The sequence below is a fragment of the Xenopus tropicalis genome, chromosome 2 (genome assembly GCF_000004195.4).
Source record: "Xenopus tropicalis strain Nigerian chromosome 2, UCB_Xtro_10.0, whole genome shotgun sequence".
NCBI classification, from domain to species: domain Eukaryota; kingdom Metazoa; phylum Chordata; class Amphibia; order Anura; family Pipidae; genus Xenopus; species Xenopus tropicalis.
Window position 1 is genome coordinate 76,981,157 of NC_030678.2, and position 24,447 is coordinate 77,005,603.

A 24,447-nucleotide genomic window follows, 5' to 3' on the forward strand; every position below is an offset into this window, starting at 1 on the left:
CAATGTTAAACTGATGCTATTGCTTTACAGCATGTTTATGTGCTTATTTGTGCACAGATTTTTTTTCACTTATCAGGTTGAAGTTAATCCCTGCATCCAATCTTAGAGCAGTCCCATTTCTCTATACACAATGGCCAATATATACTGTAGGTCAGCACTTGCAAGTTCACCCTCAGGTGGTTAATGCTCAAAAAACATAAAAAATAGCGACTGACTGACTAATTTTTGTAGCTTCCGTTTACTGCAGTGCCAGCCCAATAGGTAAGGGTGCCCAAGGTTGCCCCCACCATCAAACTCCTGTTGTCACCTAACCAACCAGGGCATCTACCCCCTCCTCAGGGGCAGACAGACAGCAGAAGCATGTACCTAGCATTCATCACGCCCTTACTAATTGCCTCTTTTGTTTAGCCCTAGTTCCCACCCTGATTCCATTCATCCTTAGCTTCTGCCAGATGAACCCTGTAGCATCCAAAAAATAAGGCAAACATTTGGGAATAAACCTAGTCCCTGATAAATTGCAGAGTAAAATCAGAATCAAATGAAAGCATTTGGGGCTTACCAGACCAGGAATGACTTTGACTTAGTAGCCATCTTAAATGTATTTCTATGTATAACAAAGTACAAAACAATGGCATAATTTTTGAATCCACCACAAAAAAAAACAAATCATAAATCTGCATATTCAAATTTTTTAAAAATTGTGAACAAAAAAATCAGTTGTCTAAAGCTTTAAAGTCACAGTGTCCAGCTTATTCCAAACCAAATCCAAACCAAATCCTCGGTTCAGTGCATCCCTAGTAAAAACAATTCTTGTCTTGTTAACCCTTTTAGAGGTACAGCCTGTGGCTAAAATGCCTTAGATTGTAAAGTCTATGGCCTGAAGTACATTTGTACTTTTATGGTAATGTGCTTCTTCTCCTACCCTCTGACTATTGAGATTTATAGTTTAGGATTGGTACATAAGGTAAAAGATGTGATGTTCTTTTAACCATAAAAATGTTTTATTGAATTTATTTTATTGCACTCTATCATTGTTATTGATCACTTGTTTTGTGTGCAATATTTTGATTTTGGGGTCTCTTTATGCCCATAGTTTCTTATTCCTATTGTATTGAGCAACCTACTTGAAAAACTGGGCAGCCTCTAGAAAATCAGGGGCGCACAGACAAAAATGTAATTCTTCTAAAGGAGATCTCTGGGTGCTTTGCCGGTCCTGCACCTGGAACACTAGCTCTGACCCCACCCTGGGTGTAAAACCAAGAAACTCCCAGAAATTCCAGGTAGATTGACAACTCGGTGTTGACTGCATCAAATTTTAATGTAATCACTGCAGCTGCACGGCTCGTATTTTGTAGGCGTGTCCCAAATTTAAGAAAAGTCATAGGGGCTTGGAAAAAAAAAACTGCTAAAAAAAATTAAGGATGTACTCTGAAAATTGTTACATTTCAGTCTTAAGTTAGTAACGTAGCCGTGCTTTCGTGCTCGGACCTCAGCTAATGGGCGTGGAACAGGCCAATCAGAAGGCACAATGATTCACCTGAGTGACGTCACTCAGGTATTCAGGCAGGAAGTTCCCGAATGGAGCCTGTGTCTTCTTGGAGTCCGGAGACCGTGAGAAACTACCTGAGGGGTGAGAGTGAGGGGGCTGCTACCGGAGCGTTACTAGTTAGATACAGTCGGCCGTTAAGCTGTGGGACAGTGGTGTTCCCATTGTAGCAAAGCAAGTTAAGGGACAAGAGTGGCTGTGTGGGTCCGAGTTCAGTGGAAGCAGAGTGAAAGTACCTAAAAGTTTTTGATGGATTATTCATTTTTTAATTTGTGGAGACAAAAATGCAGTAGGACTTGGAGCTATTTTATTGTATTTCTTAATGACTGATTTGTAAAGCTCCCCTCATATTGATACCTTGACAATTAAGCAAAAATAAATGATGATAGTATGGAGGGGTGATTAATAGTATCAGAGCTCCCCTGCTGAATGCTCAGAATCCTGCAGTGATCAGAAAATTACTAAAAAAAAGAAAGTCATTAGAATTCTTCGTTATAAAACCAACTCGGATTTCCATAGAAATCTGCCATAAAAGCAGGCAGAAAATACATGTTGTGATAGGCAGAGAAATGAAACCATATGATTATACTTCTTAATGCAAACTCTACTGTTTCTTCACCCCCTCCATCAGTAGACATAACATGTATGACAACATGATAACAAGATTATAGATATACAAACCCATGCTAATGTTCAGCTATAGTTCCGAGAATATTTTGGACAACAAATATGCGTTTAGCCTTAGCTAATGTTTAAGTTTTGCTTCCAGAGTTACTCAGGCAGACTCCACAAATGTCACTAGGCTGCCCCTCCAGCCACTGCTCTGGGGTGTTACCATTGCCTAGAAGCTCTCGGGTACATAAATGGCATAGATAATTATAGGGTAAATGCAAGGGAGTTTTAGTGGGGAAAGTAGCAGGAATGTAACAGAATGTCAATAAGATTAAGATGGTTAGTTGTACCTTGATAGTGGATATGAGATGATATGTAATGGTTCAAGTAATTTTCAGCAAGAGGTGAAGCAACATAAGTACATTACTATAAGGCCTGGTAAAATAAGGTTATGAGGACAGGGTGGACCATGGGGACAGGCAGTTCAAACTGAAAAGAGATTATGGGGCCAGTTAGGAAAACTAGACCATGAGAGAAGAAAGTGTAAAAAGATAACATGAGGACCTTGATGTTATGTGAGGAAAAAAACATAATGGCAATGAGGGTAAGAAGAGATCTGGAGACACAAAGTAAGTGATTAGAGATTATGGGAACAGTGAGGGTGAGCTAGAAGAGAACACGGGTCTGGGTGGGTGAAAAAAAACATATAATAGAATGCAGGGAAGTTACAGAGTAAGTTACAGAACATTGGAACAGTTAAGGTGATTGAAAAGACTTGGTATCATGAATCTGGGTGATAAAAATGGGGATTAGTAGTATAGGCTAAGTGAAAGGATGTTATGTGGGAAGTAAGGGTGAGTATGAATGAAGTGGGGCCATAGCAGCAATGAAGGTGAGTGAGAATATAAAATAAAGTGGAGATTAAAAAGTATGCAAACATGAGATGAATGTAAAAAGGGAAAGCATGAAGGTTGTGTTAGCAGAACACATGTCTCCATAGCAGCCAGCTACAGTATGCGAAGGGGAGAGGAAAGGTCTTGAGAAAATCAGAATTAACTAAAAGTAAATCACAATAGAGGTTCCATACATTTTTATATATCATCTAACTGAGCACTTGTTTTTCATCCCTAGGCCTAGACCCTGCAGTGCAGGTTTATACATTTCAAGAATGGAATGTGACTGGGAAGGATCTTCTTTGCCTGTCCTCCCAACAGTTAGATGCTTTGGGAGTGCGATGCATTGGTCACCAGGAGATCATTCTTGAGGCCATTGAACAGCTTTGTGCTCTGGTAATTATTGTGGCCCACTAAGAAGAAAAGTAATACAAGACTTATGTAGTTGTCAATAATTTGTGTATGTTTTCTGTGTAACATGCCATTTCCACTTGCAACACTGTCAATTTATAGTCACCACTTTAAACAAGAACTGAAGACTACAAAGAAGTAGGCTGGAAATGCGACGTATAAATATATAATATAAAGTCACAATATTAGGCTAATTAGTAGGTTTTGGTTCATAATACATGACCGTTCGAAAATCAGTGCAGTCTGTATCAGACTGAAATAATTAACCCTGTAGCACCAGCTCCTCGGACAAACAAACCATATTTTCCTCTTGATTTGCGATGACCGTTAAACTTAGCTTACTCACAGAAGTCCAGAGCACACTCAGCATGTGCGCTGTCACTGACGCTCAAAAGACTGCCTAACCAACTTGGTGAGCTTCTGAAAATAACTCTGATTGCATGGATTGTTGCTGTTTTAGGGCTACTGAACCTCATGGTTGATTGTTCATTTTTAAACTTTCATTTGATTTTTATATTTTCTATTTCCTGTTGCGTAAGAATTGAAATTGTAGGGATGCATTGAATCCAGGATTAGGATCAGGATCTGGCCAAATCAAACCATGTTTTATAAGATTTGGTTTCAACAGAATCTTGAGCGCCTAGATGGGGTGATGCAGCCTTTTGGATATTTACATATACAAATTTGGCCATATTTTTGGTTAAGGATTTGGTATTCTGCCAAATCCAAAATAAGTGATAAGTGGATTTGGTGCATCCCTATTATTTTGTGGGCAAAATCCATAAACCAGCACAGATAACACAGCATATAAATCTTGCATATTACAATGTACCTTTTTACTATTCAAGATGTTTCAGCTCACTTAGTATGTTGTCAGTTGTGTTTATAGTATAGAACCCCTGACTCCTTCAACCATACTTTTTGCTTCTAAAAATTCTGAAGTTGGAAGCAACATTTTGCTGCAGTTAAGAATCTATATGTCAGGCCTATGGCATATGCTGAGATTTTGGTAAGCTGCGTTTTTCAGCATGGTGTCAAAGTGCCCGAACTTGACCCCTACTGTAGATTTAAGGTAATGGATTTAAATGTAAAAATGGCTAGCACATACAACATATAACACAATGGGAGACAGAACAGGGCAATTTCAAGTGCATTGGTGTCCTGCTGCAAAATGCAGAGGGCCAAAATCCCCCCCCCTTTTACCATTAACCTTAAAGGGACAGTTTACCCTCTTGTTTAACAAGATTTCAATGTATAGGGCTTGTGCTGAACTAATCAGGGTAAACAGGGAAACTGAATCTACTCCATAAGAAATAACAAAAACATACTTTTTGCCTATTTATTTATAAAAAAAGCACAAGCCCGATTAATTGAACGCAGGTTAAACAAGGGAATATATAAGCTGGCCATATATGTGGAGAATTGTTAGTCAGGATTGGCCACTAGATGAGTGTATTTCTGCCATGCTGGTGTATAGTGGTCAGTCATTGGCCTTGGGGACTTGGGTTTCTGCCCAATATAAGACCAGTTTTTTGTCAGGCTGACATTCTTGAGCGCTGCTTTTATCAGTCTGCATATGGCCATTTTTTATCTTTTTTTTGTTATTGTATCTTTCTTTTATTAACTGTTGCTCCTTAACATTGCTGTTCTCTGTCTCCCTAGCACTATGAGCTTCATGCTGAAAATCTACGATCCCTTACTGAGAAGCTTTATGGGGTCTCGCAATCATTGTGGTCACACATACTGAGCATGAGGAAGGTGGCTTCACATTCTCTCTCAGCTGCTCCAACACCCAAGCAGCTGGTTTGCATTATAGACATTGTGGCAGCTGCGCGAGGGCTTTTCTCCTGGCTCAACAGGTCATTCTTTCTTGACTAGTTTTCTCTTTTTTTTTTTTTTTTCTTTTAAGTTAAAAACTGCAGATACACCTTTTCTACATGAGCAGGATATGATTTTTCAATAGTCACAACATGAATAATCACCACTCAATGCTTTAGGGCCATGGAAGAAGGGGAGATTAGTCGCCAGGGACAAATCTTCGCTACAATGGGAGAATAACCCCCCTCAAAACAAAGTGTCGACATATCTTTCTCCACCACTCATTTATTTTATTGCCATTGGGAAACCACATGCCAATGCTTTATTTTTCCAAAATCGCCAGAAGTGTCCTTGAAGGAAAACACATGCCAATGCTTTATTTTTCCGAAGTTTCCTTGCAAGACGAAAAACAAAGCACTGGCATATATTTTTTTCCACTGTTGGTTTCTTTATTGCTGTTGGAAAAATATTTTGGGGAAATTGGTCAACCATGTTAAATCTTTGGTACCGTGGGCGAGTAATCTCCCAGTCTGCCAGCAGCCAAAAAAATGTTCTAAGTTTCTAAGAATTGCTCTGCCAAATTCTCTGCCATCACATAATTACAACTGTTTTTATTAATACCATGTATTTGTTGTTGTTATTTTTCAAACCAATAGAAATTATGCATCTGTTTCCTTATCTTATTCACACTCTTTCCACGCAATAGTGTTAAAGGACGTGTAAAGCTTACATTTGCCTACAATGTATATCAGTTGGGCATGCCTCCCCCTCCCCATCATTTTTACTGCATATATTCTCATCCATTTGCTAGCACCATCACATTTTCCTAAAGCAAATAGCAGCTGTCACCCGGTGGCCCGGTGCAGCATACACATACACTCTGATAAAAGTTCTGCTTTGTTTGAGCACTGTAATGGTAAAGCTGAGCTCAGGAGAAAGACAGCTAGAGCTGAGTTTCTATGGGAACCAACAATGCCATCTCTTCACTGGCTGCTAGACTGGAGGGCGTGTTTAGTAATCTGAGCTTAGAGCAACTGAGCATGCCCACAAGCCAACAGCCAAAGCAAATTCCTGAGGGAGGGGGCTGAGTGGGTTTCAGGAGGAGAAGCAAATCTAAGTGATTAAGGCAATGTTGCAGCCTTACTATTAACCTCTGGACAACCAGTGTGGCAGGTATTGAAAGATTTCAAAGAGGGTGTTCACTGATTAAATTTGTGTGTGTGGGTTTTACATGTCCTTTAATGTGGGAATGACAGATGGAATGAAAAACTGTAATTATTTTTGTCAAAAAATAAAAATCTTATTATTGGGTTGGCAACCCCTTTAAGTCCCTAGCCCAATGTTTTGTTGCATTTGAATTCTCTGTATCTCTCAATTATATAACACCTATAAAAAAGGAAGTTTTCATGTTTAACTGATCTTTGAATCACAGTTGGTTTTATTTTTTTTCCGCTGATCAATGGAATAGATTTATACCAAAGTGAAAACAGATCACTTTGATTTAAATATTTACAGTATCACTTTGTGATTTAACAGAAAAACATAAACATTTCCAAAAGGTTTAATACTTTTTCAGGCACATTTTTTACAACTTGTACGTTTATGTGCCTATACAATTAAACAGTATTATTAAGCTTATGTAAACCCACAGGTACCTATTTGCAAGGCTCAATGATTACTCTGCTAGTCGGGATGTCATAGTTCTTTGCCTGGAGCTGGCAGAAAGTGTGCACAAGGTGTGTAAATGCTTCTAAATTCAATATATATATATTTTTTGTTTGCTGACACTGTGCAGATCTGCAGTGCAATGAAGAAAAGTGAATACTACATATTTTTCTGGTGTAGCTGACCCATTGCTTAGAAGACTTATTTGAAATTAGCTTTTAAGTTCATTGTTTACATTAGCTGTAAAGCATCCCCTGACAATACTAGCTTAAACAAGGTATCAATATTTTAGTTAGCCTTTAAACTTAATGCCAAGATTTTAGTAGCACTGGAAAAAATATTAACTGTAGTTTGGTTTGGAGTCATCGCACAGAAGTTAGCTTGGCTGCCTTTTAGCATTGGGTTCTTGGTAGTGATAAAAGAATTTTTTAGCCAGGCATGGATTTGCAGTGAATTTCCACATTTTGTAACTGGCGTATTGTTTGCTATTTTGCAAGTTACATATATTTCATATATTTTTTTTATATGACTGAAATTGTTGTTTCATTTAACAGTCCCCTATTTGAAACTTTTGAAAGCTTTTTAAACATGAGTTATTATATACACACACTCACAAACTTAGCATTTAAATGTTTGTGTCATCTTAGATCAGTTTCTTTATTTAACTCTGGGTCCGGTTGCATAAAACTAATTTAGAAAACCAAGCACAGTGCCCAGACAGGAAAAGTAGCCTTACGGGTCGCAGCAAAAGAGAGGCCCCTTCCTCTGTTAAGGGTTCTTCATAAATGGCTAAATAATTTCTCTCAATATAGGAGTCTGTGTTATGGAGATGTGAAATTACAGCGGTAAGGATTGGTCTACAATGCTTATTAATGAACTAAAATTGCCTCTTGCTTTTAACAATCATACATATAAAATCTCTTTACTCTAGCAAAATGTTTGAAGTTTCTTAAATAGCACGCTACAGTACACATTAATATCAGATGTAAGCATTGTATAACATTAAAATTTAAGAAAATAAACATAAATTTAAAGTTGCATGCAGTTAATTAAATTGGACAGGAATAGCAACAAAAGGGAACTGTTTGGGATGGATGGAAATCTCTTGTGTACACTGATATTATGTTTAGAAAATAAATGTTTCTAAACAATATGACCAAATTAATGCAGCTGGTAAATAATACAAGTTTCTGTAGAAACTGACTGTATTCTTCATCTTGATCTACTTGTTTATTCTATCGTATATTCTTTTAGGACTGGTCAGACCCTCATGTTGAGAGCAGAGTTGTCTCAATAGTAAGTTTTCTGTGTTTGTAACTTTGGTACTGTCTGTATTTCATGGCTAGTCAGATCTGAAATGTGAATGATGTATTATCTCTGCAGTCTGATACTGTAGTAATTATTAATGATGTCTTCACCCCCATAGTGCCAAAACATCTGTGGGACATGTGAGAGCATTCTGAACTGCAGTCCAGAGGATCTCCTGAATCAGACTGCAACACTAGAACCTGTACTGATAAAGCCTGAGCTCCCCCACTACAATTTGGTGAGAGAGAAAGTTGACATCTGTTATTATCATAATATTTAAATAAGTGGCAACATATTCTGCAGTGCTGTACAATAAATGTGTATATACATTGAACATAAAGATTCAATACAAACAAAATACAACCAATAACCTATGCAAAAGGTAGAGAGAGCCCTATCCAAAGGAGCTTACTACTTAAAGTGAAAAAGATGTTTACATTAGAATGCATTTGTTTATGTGCATCTATCTGTGTGATGACAATTAGTGTTTTAATTAATAGTAATAAAAATGTAAACACTTATTAATAATTAATCATTATAGTCAATTAATAAGTGTTCATAATTTAAGTACATGTTATACATACAGACAGACATACATACATATGCAACATAAAGCTGTCATTACATCCATGTTATCATTTTATTGCAGGGTATAGAAATAAAGTCTACATCATTGGGGCAGCACTTTGTCTGCGGAACAACAGCAGAGGTCAGTTGATTCAGGATCAGAAATTTTGTATTTCTGTATAAATGTTTTTTGTCCCAATAGAAAACACTTTCATAATATATCGCAGATCGTTTAGTGTTAGGTTCAGTTAAGATGTTCATACATCCATCATTATCTTGGGTAATTTTACAGTCTTCTATATCTTTGCAAGGGTAGCAATCTGGAGTGCCATTTGCTTTTTTGTGGTAGCAATCTGGATAAAACCATAGGTAGCAGATGTTGCTTTAAAACATATTCTTTTGAATGCTTTTTATCTTTGAAGATAAAAAGCAATTTGGAGGCAAACTAATGTTATTTGTAGAAAAAAAAATCAGATGATAAAATCAGTAGTCTTCTGCAAGAGGGTAAACAAAGCCACACAAGGAAAGCATCCAGGGGTAGGGGTCATTCAAATCACATGTCGTTTTGTCAGAATGGGAGAAGATCAGACTGGTTGCAATAAAACTCTAAGTTGCTAAAGGTGGCCATACACGGGCCCATTCTAGTTGCCGATATCGGCCCCTTAGACCGATTCGGCAGCTTATCGGGCCATGTAGAGGCAGCAACGATGGGCCTGTCCGACCGACATCTGGCCTGTATCGTCCAGATATCGATTGGGCAGGTTAAAAAATTCAGTCGGATCAGGGACCGCATCGGCTCGTTGAAGTGGTCCCTGAACCGACTGCGCCTATTACTGTCGCTATAATTTGATCGTTTGGCCCCAAGGCCAAACGACCTAATTAGCCTTAATTACTCTGATATCGCCCACCCATAGGTGGGGATATCGGGAGAAGATCCGCTCGCTTGGCGACCTCGATGTGTATGGCCACCTTAAGTCACTGATAGCTGTTCAGGAGAAAACTGGATTTTCATGCATTAGAAGATGGTGGCTTCCAAACTTGTTGTGCAACACTCTTCATGCTGTGCCATTATAGGGGGCCCTGTACAGCAAGTAGCATAAAGCAAACATCTTAGTGGTTGTTAATGTTTATTTGCTCCTGATCAAAAGTGCATTTTATTACTTATGTGTGTGAGTAGGGTTGATATCTGCTATCCAAGAATTTAAGCAGGTTCTAAAAGAAAAAAGTTAAAGCTGGCCAACCCCTCAGATTCTAATATCCATGTACTATGGGTATATGTTTGTTCACTAATTAAACGATTTTTTTTAAAGATGTGGGAATAAGCTGCCAATGCATGGTGCATTAGCAGCTTATTCCCACATTTTTAGCAGTCTTTATAGAACCATTTCCTTGTTTCTTTTAGCTGCATTTCTCCTTAGCTCATTTCTTCCTATCTTCATATGATCTTTCTCACAGTATCATTCATACTTATTCTATCTTAGTCACAAGCAATTCTGGCAGGCCTACTCTGTGTCAGTCTTGTACTCAATTTACAAAGTTTTTTTTATTCTTCACATACTATACCTAGGCTCCAGCTGGAAGAAGTGGCAAGATCTTCCCAGGAGATGAGATAATAAAAGTAAATGATCAGGTTGTGGTAAGTGATTTTATCTCATATGTATGCTGCAAAAGAATTGAGCCTTATACGTGCATTTATTGGATTGCAATATGTTTCCATTCTGTGTGAAAAGCTTTGTGGTGGTAAACATGTGGCTGAATTTGGTGTTCTGTGAAATACCTCTTTTATGCATGGCAAATGTAAATAAATCTGTAGTTCTCAAATGAGAATTCTACTGGTATTTCCTTTGAGATTTTGTACATACAAATAAACAGCTTATGGTATATAAAAGGTGGAGAGAAGTGTTGCAATCCTATTTTCTACACCATGCTTGAAAATTAACAATCTTTTATTTATTTATTTATTTATTTACATTTATTGAAATATAATATATTGTAAAAGGGAAGTATACAGTTTGAATTATTTGCTTTATTGGAGTGAGCTAATCATCATAAAAAAACAGATGCAAACTTTTGTAAATCTAAATGGCAGTAACTTTCCGACAGCTACACTGAAAGCAATGATTAAATTAATTTTGTTTGGCATATAGACTGTAAGGGCAACGTTTAAATATTCCACACCGTTGTAACTGTTCTGCCTGTCCCTACTCCCCAAAATAAACAGTGCAGATGCATTGCCAGTGCATTTGAGGGGGTTTAGCGATGAAGATTTCTGTGCACTACTTTTACAAAATGATCAACTTGGATCACTTGTGTACATACTGCCTTGTTCCTTTTGCTGCTATTACTGTTACTTTTGAATCAGCACCAAAGACATGAGAAGTTCACACTAATGTTCTGAATCATATTAATGTAAAGAACATTAAAATTAATGCGTATGTGAATAAATTAAAATGCTCTTTATAAGATGTTGTACATTACTTGTAACACCTACATATAAAGCTGGAGAACATATGAAAGATAATTACAGGATCTTAAATTATGCTGAAACAAATGATATCTAATCATTTTGTTATATTTTTGATTTTATTTTTCTAAATGATTGTTTTCTTGCTTAGGTTGGTTGGACACGCAAGAACCTTGTCTACAAACTTCAAGAGAAAACAGACTGTGTAACACTTGTCCTCAAGAAAGTTTCCATTCCCTCTACTTCTGTATCTCCTACTTCTCCCACATACTTTATTCAGCACTCCAGCAAAACCACATTAACTGCACACAGTGAGCCATCATTACCAAAGGCTGAAATTACACCTGTAGCAGCAGCCAGGCAATCCCCCAGTCATCTGATACTGGCTTTGCGCAAAAGTACTGAGACGCGCACCACACGTAGTGCACCAGTCACCCCAACAAAGGACACTCCTTCAGTATTAAACTTGAACAGTGTTAGCACATCACCAGTATTTTCAGATAAATTCTCCTTTACTAATAAACACAACACTGATATTAGTCAAAATCAGGATAGTTCTCAACAGAACTCGGACACCATTTTATCTGCAAACTGTCCTTGGTCTCCAACATTCTGGGAATCTACTTCAGTCTTCCCCTTGTCACCCTTATCTCCAGAAAATTTTGATCAAAAAACCAAGGAGACAAAGGCTTTACCCATTACAGAGGCTGACACATTACAGGTAGATTCATTAACTTCTTCTATGCATGTTGGGAATACATGTGTGTGTGTGTGTGTGTATTAATATTCACAGCACATCTCATATATGTTGTGTGTCCTGTTTTTCTTTCTTCCTTTGTTTTAATGTATTTGCTATGTACTATGCATCTTTGGTTTTTCAGTCTACAAACAGTGTTAAATTGTGTGTTTCTAAACATTGCATTCTATATACTGTATAGCATTAAATTGCAAAAGAAACCTGTGCTGAAATGCACTTGGCTAACTCATGCTGTTTTCAGTGCACTAAAGGGAAATATCAGCTTGTCATATATGCTTAGACATGCTTAAAGTTCATATTCAGTTATAATATTCATCCTCCCTCAAAATGTTAAATGATGCAGAAAGATGTTTTGAAAGCATTTTACCTCCTAAAACTGCCATTATATGAGAGCTGCATACACAACCTCACTGATCAGAAGTCAGAGCCAAATGAGACAAGGGAGTGTAGCTTCAGTCTCCCACAGGAACTGGTCACAGCACTGACTGACAGGCTTTACTCAGCAGCAGCAGGGAAAACCCCTCCCTCCTTCTGTGTCTCTCTGTTTGTGCTGCTGCCAGGGCTAAGCCCCACCCACTCTATGAATATTCACTTCACTTTAAGTAGGTGAGGGTGTCATAGAAGTCTATGAGGGCCAGCGGCTCTGAGCTGTATACTGAAGAGTCTAAACCAGAAGCTGGTATAAGGTCTGGGTAGAGCACAGTTTTCAAGCAGTTATGGACATATTTGATAAAAGCACTTCCTTCTATTTTACGTTATTTGACATGGTATAGTGCATTGTAAAAATTTATGGTATATATGCCCTTTAACCTTTTGAGACATTTCTCTGTTTAGCCAGACTAACTACTATAATTGTGTCCAAACGCCCTTCTGTTATGCCTGCTATCTGAATTGTTTGTACATCAAAAACATAGTATGTGACTTTCTCTGTCTTACAGAACACCCAGTGCATGTCCCGTCCAAGGAGTGGCTCAGATTCATTCACTACGCCTACTGCTAGGTAGAGTATTAAGAAATAAGCATCCATTACTCCTGCAGTTACTCATGCTTACCCTGAAACTATTTTCTCTCTTTCAGCCCTTTCTCTGCCACTTTGTTTGCTGGACTCCTACGTCCAGCACTATCAGACAGTAACTTAAAAGCTTCCACAGACCCTGCTGTTTTACCCCAGCCTAATGTTCCTAAAGAAGGTAAGAAATCAGTACTATTTATGTATTACAAGCATGCTTCTTAAATAGAGCAAGACATGCATGCCTTAATGCTTCTGTTCCAGTTACTGCAAAGAGTCCATCTATAAAAGACGATAACCTGGTCTCCAAAAGTCCCCAAACTGCAAAATCACCACAGGTTACAGTAACCAAGACTAACAGTAAGCAGACACAGCATGGCAAAGAGGTAACTTGATCATAAACTCTGAGAGAAACAGCTACCCATCTGCTCCTTCGCATTATTTTTTTTCAAGGCTTTATTAAAACAGATAAACATACAAACAAACTATTAGCAGTGGAGACAATGTAGATTCATACTGTAAAATACAGATTAATAACCAGTCACTATACACACAATGTTAAGTCGATCTAAGGGGCTTTAAATTCACAATCTTAGCATAATTTTTGTTCTATTTTTATTCTATTTTTATTCTATTTTGTATTCTTTTTAAATGAAAGTTAATCTGTTTACCTATGTATATATGTTTTTCTCCCTTCAGAAATCACCTGGTGCTCGTCGAAAAAAGAAAGGTAATTTGATTACTTCTCTTCTCCACAGAACATTAGTATGACAGAGTGTTTATCTTACTAGTGTATTCTACAGATGATTTTCTTCTGTTTTACTACTGCTTACATTTTTCCCGCTGTACTTGCTCTTTCTCTTTTCAGGTGTGGCAACCAAGCTAAGTCGTAGACGAGTCTCCTGTCGGGACCTTGGGAACCCTGATTGTGATGGCTGGTTGACAAAGAAGAAAGAAAATGCTGGTTTCATGACCCAGAAATGGAAACGTTGCTGGTGTGTTCTGAAGGGAGATCGTCTGTACTGGTATAACGTGCCTCAGGTGTGTTATAAGAATACTGGTATCTAGTAGGTCAAAGTAATCCTATCTAGCATTTTAGGAATTAGTCATTTTCCATGATAAATGTTTGAAGTGGTTATGTTAGTGTAAAAAAAAATCTCATGAACCCAACACAGACAGTGTTTCTAATCTCTCCCTATCTGCAGGATGAAAAGGCACTGGGATTGGTTAATATTTCCTCTTACAAACTAGAGAGTGCAAGGGAGCCTAAAAAGAAATAGTGAGTATTTGCAAGAATTTGGAAAGATAGAGGTTTGGTTGAGAGAGTAATAATAAAATGCAGTGTAAACCTTGTCTTTTCTCAGTGAGTTTCAGCTTTGCCATCCAACATACAAGCCATTTGTGTTTGCTGCAGACAGCCTGTCTGATTTGAGCAAGTAAGTGCCCTGAACAGAAATCTATATTCACTTATTCTGAATAGGACACCTGTCTTAATGTAGCACTGTACCTTCCTTATCTTAAAGTATCTCTTAACTGTTTCTTGTTTTATGATGTATTAAAATGAAAATCCATAAAAAATGTAAAAAAAAGTTTGCATTGTGCTCTAGAGCAGGGCTGTCCAACTGGCGGCCCACGACCCCCCTCTGTATGGCCCCCCACCTGTCTGGCTGCTTTGATGGCTTACCTTTGTGTAAACTTTAAATGGTATCAGTACTGAGATTAACTGGCCCCCTGCATTGCTCACACCTCAGATTCAGGCTGTAATCCCCCTGTATTGTTTAATCATGTAATCCCCTGTACTGTTCACACCTTTTAATGCCTTCATTGTTTTCCCCCTGCAGTGTTTACACCTCAGGCTCAGGCTGTAATCACCCACATTGTTCACCTGTTCACACCTCAGGCATTCCCTCTGACACATCCAGCATTGTGTCTCTGTATGCTGCCTGTGTGTGCCATAGGGCAGGCATAGTGTGGCACACATAGGCAGGGGAGGGCAGGAATAGTATGGCACACATAGGCAGGAGAGGGCAAGCATAGTAAGGCACACATAGGCAGGGGAGGGCAGGCATAGTATGGCACACATAGGCAGGGGAGGGCAAGCATAGTATGGTACACATAGGCAGGGGAGGGCAGGCATAGTATGGCACACATAGGCAGGGGAGGGCAAGCATAGTATAGCACACATAGGCAGGGGAGGGCAGGCAGAGTATGGCACACACAGGCAGGGTAGGGCAAGCAGTACTCTGCCTGCTGTATGCCTCCCTTATGCTGCTGTGTGTGCCTTTCTTTTCGTATGTTGCCTGTGTGTTCCTTACTCTGCCTGCCCTATGCTGCCCATGTGTGCCATACTCTCCCTGCCCTATGCTGCCTGTGGGAGGTGAACCTGGTTTGTTCTGGGAGTTTGTTAGCAGTTTGAAATAGTCATTACATGGTCCCTAAAGTGTGTAATTATATGCTGGTGGTTGCTGTGCTATCCACAGAAGAGGAGGAGGCATATGGATTTAAGTGTATGTCTTAATATGACATAATATAATTCTTTCACATATGAATGAAGGGTAATATCCCTTCAGTGAGCACCAACCATTGGGTTTTTGCTGTGTTGCCACCATTAATGTGGGGATGGTCTTAAAAGCTCTTGTGATAACATGGGTGCGGTTTAAAAAAGGGGAGTGGTCAAAACTGGCTTCCATTATCGGCCCTCCACCATGTAGGCCAGAAAAATTCCGGCCCTCGGTACCACAGAAGTTGGACAGCACTGCTCTAGAGGAATATGAGGTGGTGGGTCGTGATAGAGGAACCCAAAAGGTTTGGGTTGCATGGGTATCTGTAATTTAAGTGGCTTATGATTACTGCCTTTGGGAAGCAGTTAAACAACTTTGTAATGGCCAGCCACCCTTTACATTAATACTGGGCTATATTGTATGCAATAATGTAATAACATAGTTGTAGCACAACATTTTTTGTTAAGCACATCAAAGGTGCCCTAGGCTTGGAGATTTCTTGGAGATGCCTTATGGGTTTTGCAGAGTTTCTTCATTTTTCATTACAGGTGGGTGACCAGTCTTCTAGCTGCACTAAACATACATAAAACAGCATCTTCTGCTACTCAAGCACACGAAGAAGGTATTTGTGTCCTGATATTGTAAAGACATCTGTATATATGGCTATGGTTTTATATTTCTTGTTAGAGAAACATAATTGCTGTTCTTAGTAAAGGCTAGTTTGTGCAGCCTCATGCTGCTGTTGTTAGATATACAGTGGTGTGAAAAACTATTTCTGATTTCTAATCCTGATTTCTTATTCTTTTGCATGTTTGTCACACTTAAATGTTTCTGCTCATCAAAAACCGTTAACTATTAGTCAAAGATAACATAATTGAACACAAAATGCAGTTTTTAAATGAAGGTTTACGTTATTAAGGGAGAAAAAAACTCCAAATCTACATGGCACCTGTTTCAATCAAGAAATCACTTAAATAGGAGCTACCTGACACAGAGAAGTAGACCAAAAGCACCTCAAAAGCTAGACATCATGCCAAGATCCAAAGAAATTGAGGAACAAATGAGAACAAAAGTAATTGAGATCTATCAGTCTGGTAAAGGTTATAAAGCCATTTCTAAAGCTTTGGGACTCCAGCGAACCACAGTGAGAGCCATTATCCACAAATGGCAAAAACATGGAACAGTGGTGAACCTTCCCAGGATTGGCCGGCCGACCAAAATTACCCCAAGGGCGCAGAGACAACTCATCCGAGAGGCCACAAAAGACCCCAGGACAACATCTAAAGAACTGCAGGCCTCACTTGCCTTAATTAAGGTCAGTGTTCACGACTCCACAAGAAAGAGACTGGTCATAAACGGCCTGCATGGCAGATTTCCAAGGCGCAAACCACTTTTAAGCAAAAAGAACATTATGGCTTGTCTCAATTTTGCTAAAAAACATCTCAATGATTGCCAAGACTTTTGGGAAAATACCTTGTGGACCGACGAGACAAAAGTTGAACTTTTTGGAAGGTGCGTGTCCCGTTACATCTGGCGTAAAAGTAACACAGCATTTCAGAAAAAGAACATCATACCAACAGTAAAATATGGTGGTGGTAGTGTGATGGTCTGGGGTTGTTTTGCTGCTTCAGGACTTGTAAGGCTTGCTGTGATAGATGGAACCATGAATTCTACTGTCTACCAAAAAATCCTGAAGGAGAATGTCTGGCCATCTGGCCAACTCAAGCTGAAGCGATCTTGGGTGCTGCAGCAGGACAATGACCCAAAACACACCAGCAAATCCACCTCTGAATGGCTGAAGAAAAACAAAATGAAGACTTTGGAGTGGCCTAGTCAAAGTCCTGACCTGAATCCTATTGAGATGTTGTGGCATGACCTTAAAAAGGCGGTTCATGCTAGAAAACCCTCAAATTAAGCTGAATTACAACAATTCTGCAAAGATGAGTGGGCCAAAATTCTTCCAGAGCGCTGTAAAAGACTCGTTGCAAGTTATCGCAAACGCTTGATTGCAGTTATTGCTGCTAAGGGTGGCCCAACCAGTTATTAGGTTCAATTACTTTTTCACACAGGGTTTGGATTTTTTTTCTCCCTAAATAATAAAAACCCTCATTTAAAAACTGCATTTTGTGTTTACTTGTGTTATCTTTGACTAATAGTTAAATGTGTTTGATGATCAGAAACATTTTATGTGACAAACATGCAAAAGAATAAGAAATCAGGAAAGGGGCAAATAGTTTTTCACACCACTATATACCGTATTTTTCGGACCATAAGACGCACCGGACCATAAGACGCACCAGTTTTTAGAGAAGGGAAATGAAGAAAAAAAGATTCTGAAACAAATACTGTCCTAAAATATTTTATGTGCATTAAAAGCGAACCTGTACCAGCAGCACCCAACATATTGCCCCCCACCTGTACCAGCAGCACCCAACATATTGCCCCCATCTGTACCAGCATATAGCCTACAGATATACTTTAAAAAAATGTTTTTACTTGCCCGTGTGGTCTCCGTGCAGGGCCCTCCTCTATTCACCGGCGCTTAGCTGTGGCGCTGTGCGCATGCACAATGACGCACATGCGTTGTGCATGCGCACAGAGCCACAGCTAAGCGCCGGTGAATAGAGGAGGGCCCTGCACGGAGACCACACGGGCAAGTAAAAACATTTTTTTAAAGTATATTCGGACCATAAGACGCAGGGACTTTTCCCCCCCACTTCTGGGGGAAAAAAAGTGCGTCTTATGGTCCGAAAAATACGGTATATATATATACATAAAGAAAAATGTCGGCACTCACAGGGTTTCCATATAAAGGCAAAAAATAAACAGCTTTTAAATACAAACGGTGATGTTTATTCTTTCCAACGTTTCATACACGGACTTTCGTCAGGGAAACCCTGTGAGTGCCGACATTTTTCTTTATGTATCTAAAACCTCTAGCTCGAGCACCCAGGTATTGGAATTTTGAAGGTGTGCTCCCCAATCCTACACTTATATATATATATATACATCTAAGAAGCTGGCACTCACGTTTAAGTCCAAAAAATCATGCCTGGGTGCAGTACCGGAATATGGAATATACAAAATAATGCTGGAAGGAACCGCTCTCACAGGTCTTAGTCATCCATAAAGAACTTTATTGAGATAGGCACGACAACTATATCTATCTATCTATATCTATAAAAATATATATATTTTTTTTTTAGACTGTTACAGTGAAACTGAGGCTGAAGATCTGGATGAAGATCACTCAAAAACACAGGAGGTGGTAAGAGAACAGTACAATTGCTCATTTTATCTTCAACCCATGCTACTAATTGTCCCAGCTCTACTTTTATACCACCCTTCCAATTTCAAACTTTGTATGTCAGGTAAAGACTCCACTGACACATGTACAGAGCCAGAATATCTCAAGTTCACCAACAACCAGTGAAGAAAGCAACACTTCTGAAAGTGGGCAAATTCTGAAAGAAAGTGATGTTCAACCTGCAAGTAAGCAACTTTGTTTTTTTTTTTTTTTTTAGCACTGTGGGAGATTGAAATTTATCAGCACATACAAATCCCTTCAAATGGACTACTTATCACAAAGGTGGGGAAGGAGAGATTGTTTAAACAAAACTCATTAGCTCTATTTAAAGGACAATGAAAGGTTAATATAAATTAAAAGTAAAGGTGGCCATACACGGACCGATTTTTTACTTACAAACGACCGATTCCCGAACGATCCGATGCTATCATTAAGTTATCGTATAGTTGGTGGTGTACGAACGATCGTCGGCCCACTAAACGAGCCGACATTATCGTCCCCAAAATCGATCGGCCAGGTTTAAAAATTTTGGTCGTTTAACGATAAAATCTGCCAGTTGGTGTGAGTGTCAGACATTTGTCTTTCAACGATTGTTCTCTGCGCATGTCACGATTGCCAGCAACGACATCGATCGTACGTAGATGTACGATCGTAGGTATTTTACGATAATGATGCGACAAAATCTTTCCCGAATTATCGTTGCCCGTGGATGGCATATCGTATGGGAACTCGATCGCCATACGATCGTTTGTCGATATAATCGTTCATCGCACAACGAGCGAAATCGCCTCGTGTATGGCCACCTTAAGTCTAAAGGCATTCTTTTTAAGTACTTACTGCATATCTAAATTCCCAGATCCCTGCTTGCTTCTCTGAGATATGGTGCTGGCAGCCTACAGCAGTGTGAAGACTACAGTGACATCACTGAAATCTCTCTGTCCTTCCTGTAGGCTGCCAGCGGCAGCCTTCCTATTCTCTGAGCATGTTTGTAACTTGATCCTGTCTCCTGTTCTGAGCTACACATGCCCACCAGCCAATCAGAAGCGGATCTGGCAGAGGGGAGGGGGGGGGGAGGGAATGAAACACATGTGCAGTATGAAGCAAGGAGGGAAAGGAAGGGAGAATACCTTTTTAGAGATGGCTGCCTGTTCTAGAAAATGTGAAGTAAGTGTGACTGAGTAAATATTTGATTAGGTGAGCCAAAAGTGTGGCGTTTTTACTAAACAATAGGAGGACTATTGGGCAGTAAGCTTTTTGACTTGCATTCTCCTTTAAAACATTTTAGGTAAAAGGATTGGGATAAGTGTAAAGGTGGCCAAGCACACACTGATATTATCGGTGCATGTGTGGTGGGAGAGGAGTCTACTGATATCTGTAAAAGCCTTGGATATCGGTCGTCTCGACGATCAGGAAATACTGAAAATTTGAATTAGGCATCTTTGAAGTTGCATAAACATTGTAAACGTTAATGGTAAATCGTTAGATGGGGTAAGAATTCCTTTGTTTTTACCTTCATATCTAACGATTCAGCTCAAATGGTCGCGAGGAAGATTGTAATTGTAGTGTGTATGGCCACCATAAGTATAGAATCAAAGCAGTAATCTGTGCTATATGGATTCATGGATTCTTTTAATTTAAAAGAACAGGCAAAATGCATTATCAGAAATGTTTTTTTTATGTTGCTCATGTTGAAAAAAAAGTTGTTATATAGTGTATACTATATATATATATATATATATATATATATATATATATATATATATATATATATATATATATATATATATATATATATATATATATATATATATATATATATATATATATATATATATATATTAGTGATTGCCCCCTTCTGTCATAACTTGTTTGTATTTTGTACTTTTGTGGTACTTTATAATAGTGTGTAGCAAATGTCCTAATGTCTGGGCCCTGTTTAAATCATCAAGTATTTAGTTTTCCAGGCACTTAAAAGCTGTTCTGATAATTGTGGCTATTTGACACCAACAGATGTTTCTGGTACTGTGTGGTTGAAAAAAATCACTGCTAAAAATCAAATCACTTGCATTTTAAGTCACTGCCAACATCAGATAGCAATATGAGATTGGATCCCACAGACAAGGGTATTTGTTGGGGAATATAAATACTAGAGGGATTTATGGATCTGTCTTACTAAAAGTGATAACTATACTAAACCTATCCTAACTGGCATTACAGAATGTTGTCCTATGCCTCCTGTTACTGCTTTAGTCCTTCCTCTCTTCAAAAATTTCAACATTTTCTGCCCAATTCTTCCCTCTTTTTTTCTCTCTCTGGGCAGTAGTTATTTATCGTCCACTCAGTTTCCACAGAATTAACAGAGTTAACAGACATTAGTATTGCCTTTGATTCTTAAACAATATGGATGTATGTTGTTTTTTAGACTCTTGCACTTTCCCCTGAATTTCAAAACCCTCTTCTACTAAATAAATGTCATAGTCTCCTCCTTTGACCTTTAGCATTACATTACTGTCAGCACTAATAATAGTGTTGCCTGTAAACATGATACACCATATTTATTTTTAAAGTTATATATTTCTTGACAAGGAAAAGTGGAAGAGGAAGGAAGAGTAGTTCTTTGGCCTATACCATTGGAGTTGTAATTGCAATCCCCAATGGATCTTTTATTCACGGTTCAGAAATCTCAATAAGTAAAACTGACTTCTCCTGTTTGGTTGATAACATTGGTCACCCAATCAAAACATTAATTTCTTGACACTGTATTACTTACTACTACTTGTTTTCCTCTCTTTTTGGCTGCAGTTTTTTTACCTTTCCTTTTCCATGACATTTTCACAATGACCATTTGTTTTGACTGCATTTTCAGTTGAACATAGGCAGCTTTGATTACCTACCTTGCACCTAAACCGCAACTTTTGGATTTGGCCAACTATCAAATCTTAAAACGTGGCATACAAAACCAAATCCTTACCCCAATCTGCAAGGTCAAATTTCAGCAAAGTTGACTTGATTAGCTAGTACCTTATAGTCTCAAGGCTTTCATTGGAAGCATACATTCTGCTAAGCACCAAGCATTCGTCCTCATCTGGATCCTGCAAAAAAGTGGAGTGATTTCATATCCCATACCAATTTCTGCATTCAGTACATGCTTACCTTTATGTTGTTTGTGCATTTCTATATATTTAAGGATGTAGAGTGATTATTTATGAGCTGCTGATGAAGAGTTAAATTTGTTTCAGAATTTTGATCTCTCTTAAATAGATGACACTCTGGAGTCCCTGATCTCTTGTCTGCAGCAAGGTGGAGTCTCACTTATTGGAGCAAAGACTGTGCTTACAAGGGATGACTACCGGAAATCATTTGTTCGGAGAAACAAAAATCCAGAGATTAACCAAAAAGCACATGCACTACGTGCTCTGCAAAGCACCTTAAAAGTAAGATATCATCTCTTATTAGAGAGCTCACTAATTTTCTCTCCAACTTTATTTTTCTTAATTTTGTGCGTTTTTTTTACACAGGCAAAGCTCTTAGAACTTGAGGCTCTGAATCAGATCTTGGAGAATCCAAGCCTTAGTTCTGCCATATTTCAGAAGTGGAAGTCAGATCATGGACAGTTATATGAGACTTTAGGTAGAGGTCCTAAGCCAAGAAGTACAGTGGTTGATACATGGGCGCATACCGATTCAAGTGGGGAGGAAAAAGAGCAGGCAGAAGAAATGGTGTAAATAAAAAAATATTTGTTAAAAGGATATATGAACACCCTTTATGGTTTGCACACATTTTATGTATTCTTATCAATGTATTTAGTGGGAGCCCCTGCAACACTAAAATTCTTTCTTGTGACTGCTGTCACACAAAAGATTTTCAGTATCTCCCTGCTCATTGTCTCCCATTCACAGCAGAGCAGTCTGTTTTCTTAGCTGAGTTGTGGAATGTCAGTCCCAAGACTTTAAGCCTCAGTTTTACTGGGTGCTATCTTGTAACCCCATTCCCTGCAGTCAGTGCCTTAGCAGTTTGTGTGCTGCCCTGCCATTATGATAGGCCGTGGGGTGATAGATCCTCTTTTAATGCATTAGTCTTTTAGGAGTGGGTGACTGCGTGTAACTTTACTGTACGTGGAATAACTGAATGCATGAAGGTGTGGTATGCTTAAAGACAAAGTATATAAACTAGAAGAGGAATATAGGAAATAAAAACAGGGCTTGCTAATATGGTTTAGATGTTATTAAAGCATTAAAACTAGAAAAAAGAAATAATAACATATTTTAATCTTAAGATCTATCTGTTTTGTGATATATCTAAACATGCTTTCCAAACTTTGTCTTAAAGGACTTATATTTTAAATAAAAGTCATAAGATGTGGCACAAAGATGATATTAGCGTGTGGTCTTTTTCTGTAGTGCATTTGTGTATATATACTCCAAAGAAGAAAAAAAGTGTAAGAAAGTCTGAAGAAAAGTGCCTACACTAATAAAGTGTATGCAATGTCTTAAAGGGGTGGTTCAACTTCAGGTTAACTTTAAGTATGTTATAGAATGGTCTATACTTAGCAACAAGTAATTTTTTTATAGTTTTTTAATTATTTGCCTTTCTTTCTCTGGTCCTTTCTTCCTTTCAAATGGGGCTCACTGACCCTGGAAACCAAAAAAACATTTTTCTGTGAGGCTTTAATTTTATTGTTACTGTTACTTTTTATTGCTTTTTTTCTATTTAGACCCTCCTCTGTTCATATTCTTTTCACTCTTTCAAACCACTGCATGGTTGCTAATTTAATTGGACCCTAGCAACCAGCTGCTGAAATTCCAAATTGGAAAGCTGCTGAACAAAAGGCTAAATTATTAAAAAAAACCATAAATAGTAAAAAATGAAGACCAATTGCAGTTTGTTTCAGAATAGCATTTTCTGCATCAAACTAAAAGTTAATTTAAAGGTGGACAAACCCTTTAAGATAAAAGACTTGCCAGGTTTTGGTTGTTAATGCTAAAAAAAAGGCATTAAAGGGGATATGGTAACTATGTATACATTTATAAGGTGATAATACGATAAACTTTTAAATGCTTTGTTTACCAGTAGGTCCTTCCAGCCTGCATTGTTATTTGAAGAAAGGTATACCTTAAAGGGATACCTTATTAGAAAGCAATAAAATACAGGGTTACTGGAATTAGCTCTTAGTACAAGTTGATCCAGGGACTGATTCGATTGCCGTGGAGTTTATCCCACTCTGAGGCAAATTGGAGAGAGCTGAAATGGGTTTTTTTTTTGCCTTCCTCTGGGTGAGCTAGCAGTTTGACAGGTTTCAATCAGACACATCTATCCAGTTAAACATTTTGGTCTTTTTTTTTACATCATCTAATACAGTCATATGAAAATGAAAATGTTTGGAAACCCCTCTCAGCCTGCATAATAGACTCCACTTTCAACAAAAAAGATAACAATACCGTGTCTTTTATTTCTCAGGAACATCTGAGTACTGGGGTGTTTACTGAACAAAGATTTTTAGTTAAGCAATATTTGTGTGAAATTAAATCAAATGTGAAAAACTGGCTGTGCAAAAATTTGGGTACCCTTGTAATTTTGCTAATTTGAATG

The 24,447-nt window shown here is 38.3% G+C and overlaps 1 protein-coding gene across 2 annotated transcripts; it reads left to right on the forward strand.

Annotated features, from left to right (window-relative positions):
- The first annotated feature begins 1,530 nt into the window (after window positions 1–1,530).
- cnksr1 (connector enhancer of kinase suppressor of Ras 1) lies at window positions 1,531–23,234 on the forward strand. Of its 2 annotated transcripts, none has more exon segments than NM_001123424.1 (21): window positions 1,531–1,630; window positions 3,290–3,447; window positions 5,125–5,321; window positions 6,932–7,016; window positions 8,200–8,241; window positions 8,372–8,491; window positions 8,903–8,962; window positions 10,388–10,456; window positions 11,436–12,005; window positions 12,980–13,041; window positions 13,119–13,231; window positions 13,315–13,436; window positions 13,750–13,780; window positions 13,919–14,091; window positions 14,256–14,329; window positions 14,415–14,486; window positions 16,100–16,173; window positions 18,758–18,819; window positions 18,923–19,043; window positions 22,120–22,292; window positions 22,377–23,232. In NM_001123424.1, coding segments are annotated over 21 exon segments (2,637 nt in total). In that variant the 5' UTR covers window positions 1,531–1,578; the 3' UTR covers window positions 22,584–23,232.
- The last annotated feature ends 1,213 nt before the right edge of the window (window positions 23,235–24,447 follow it).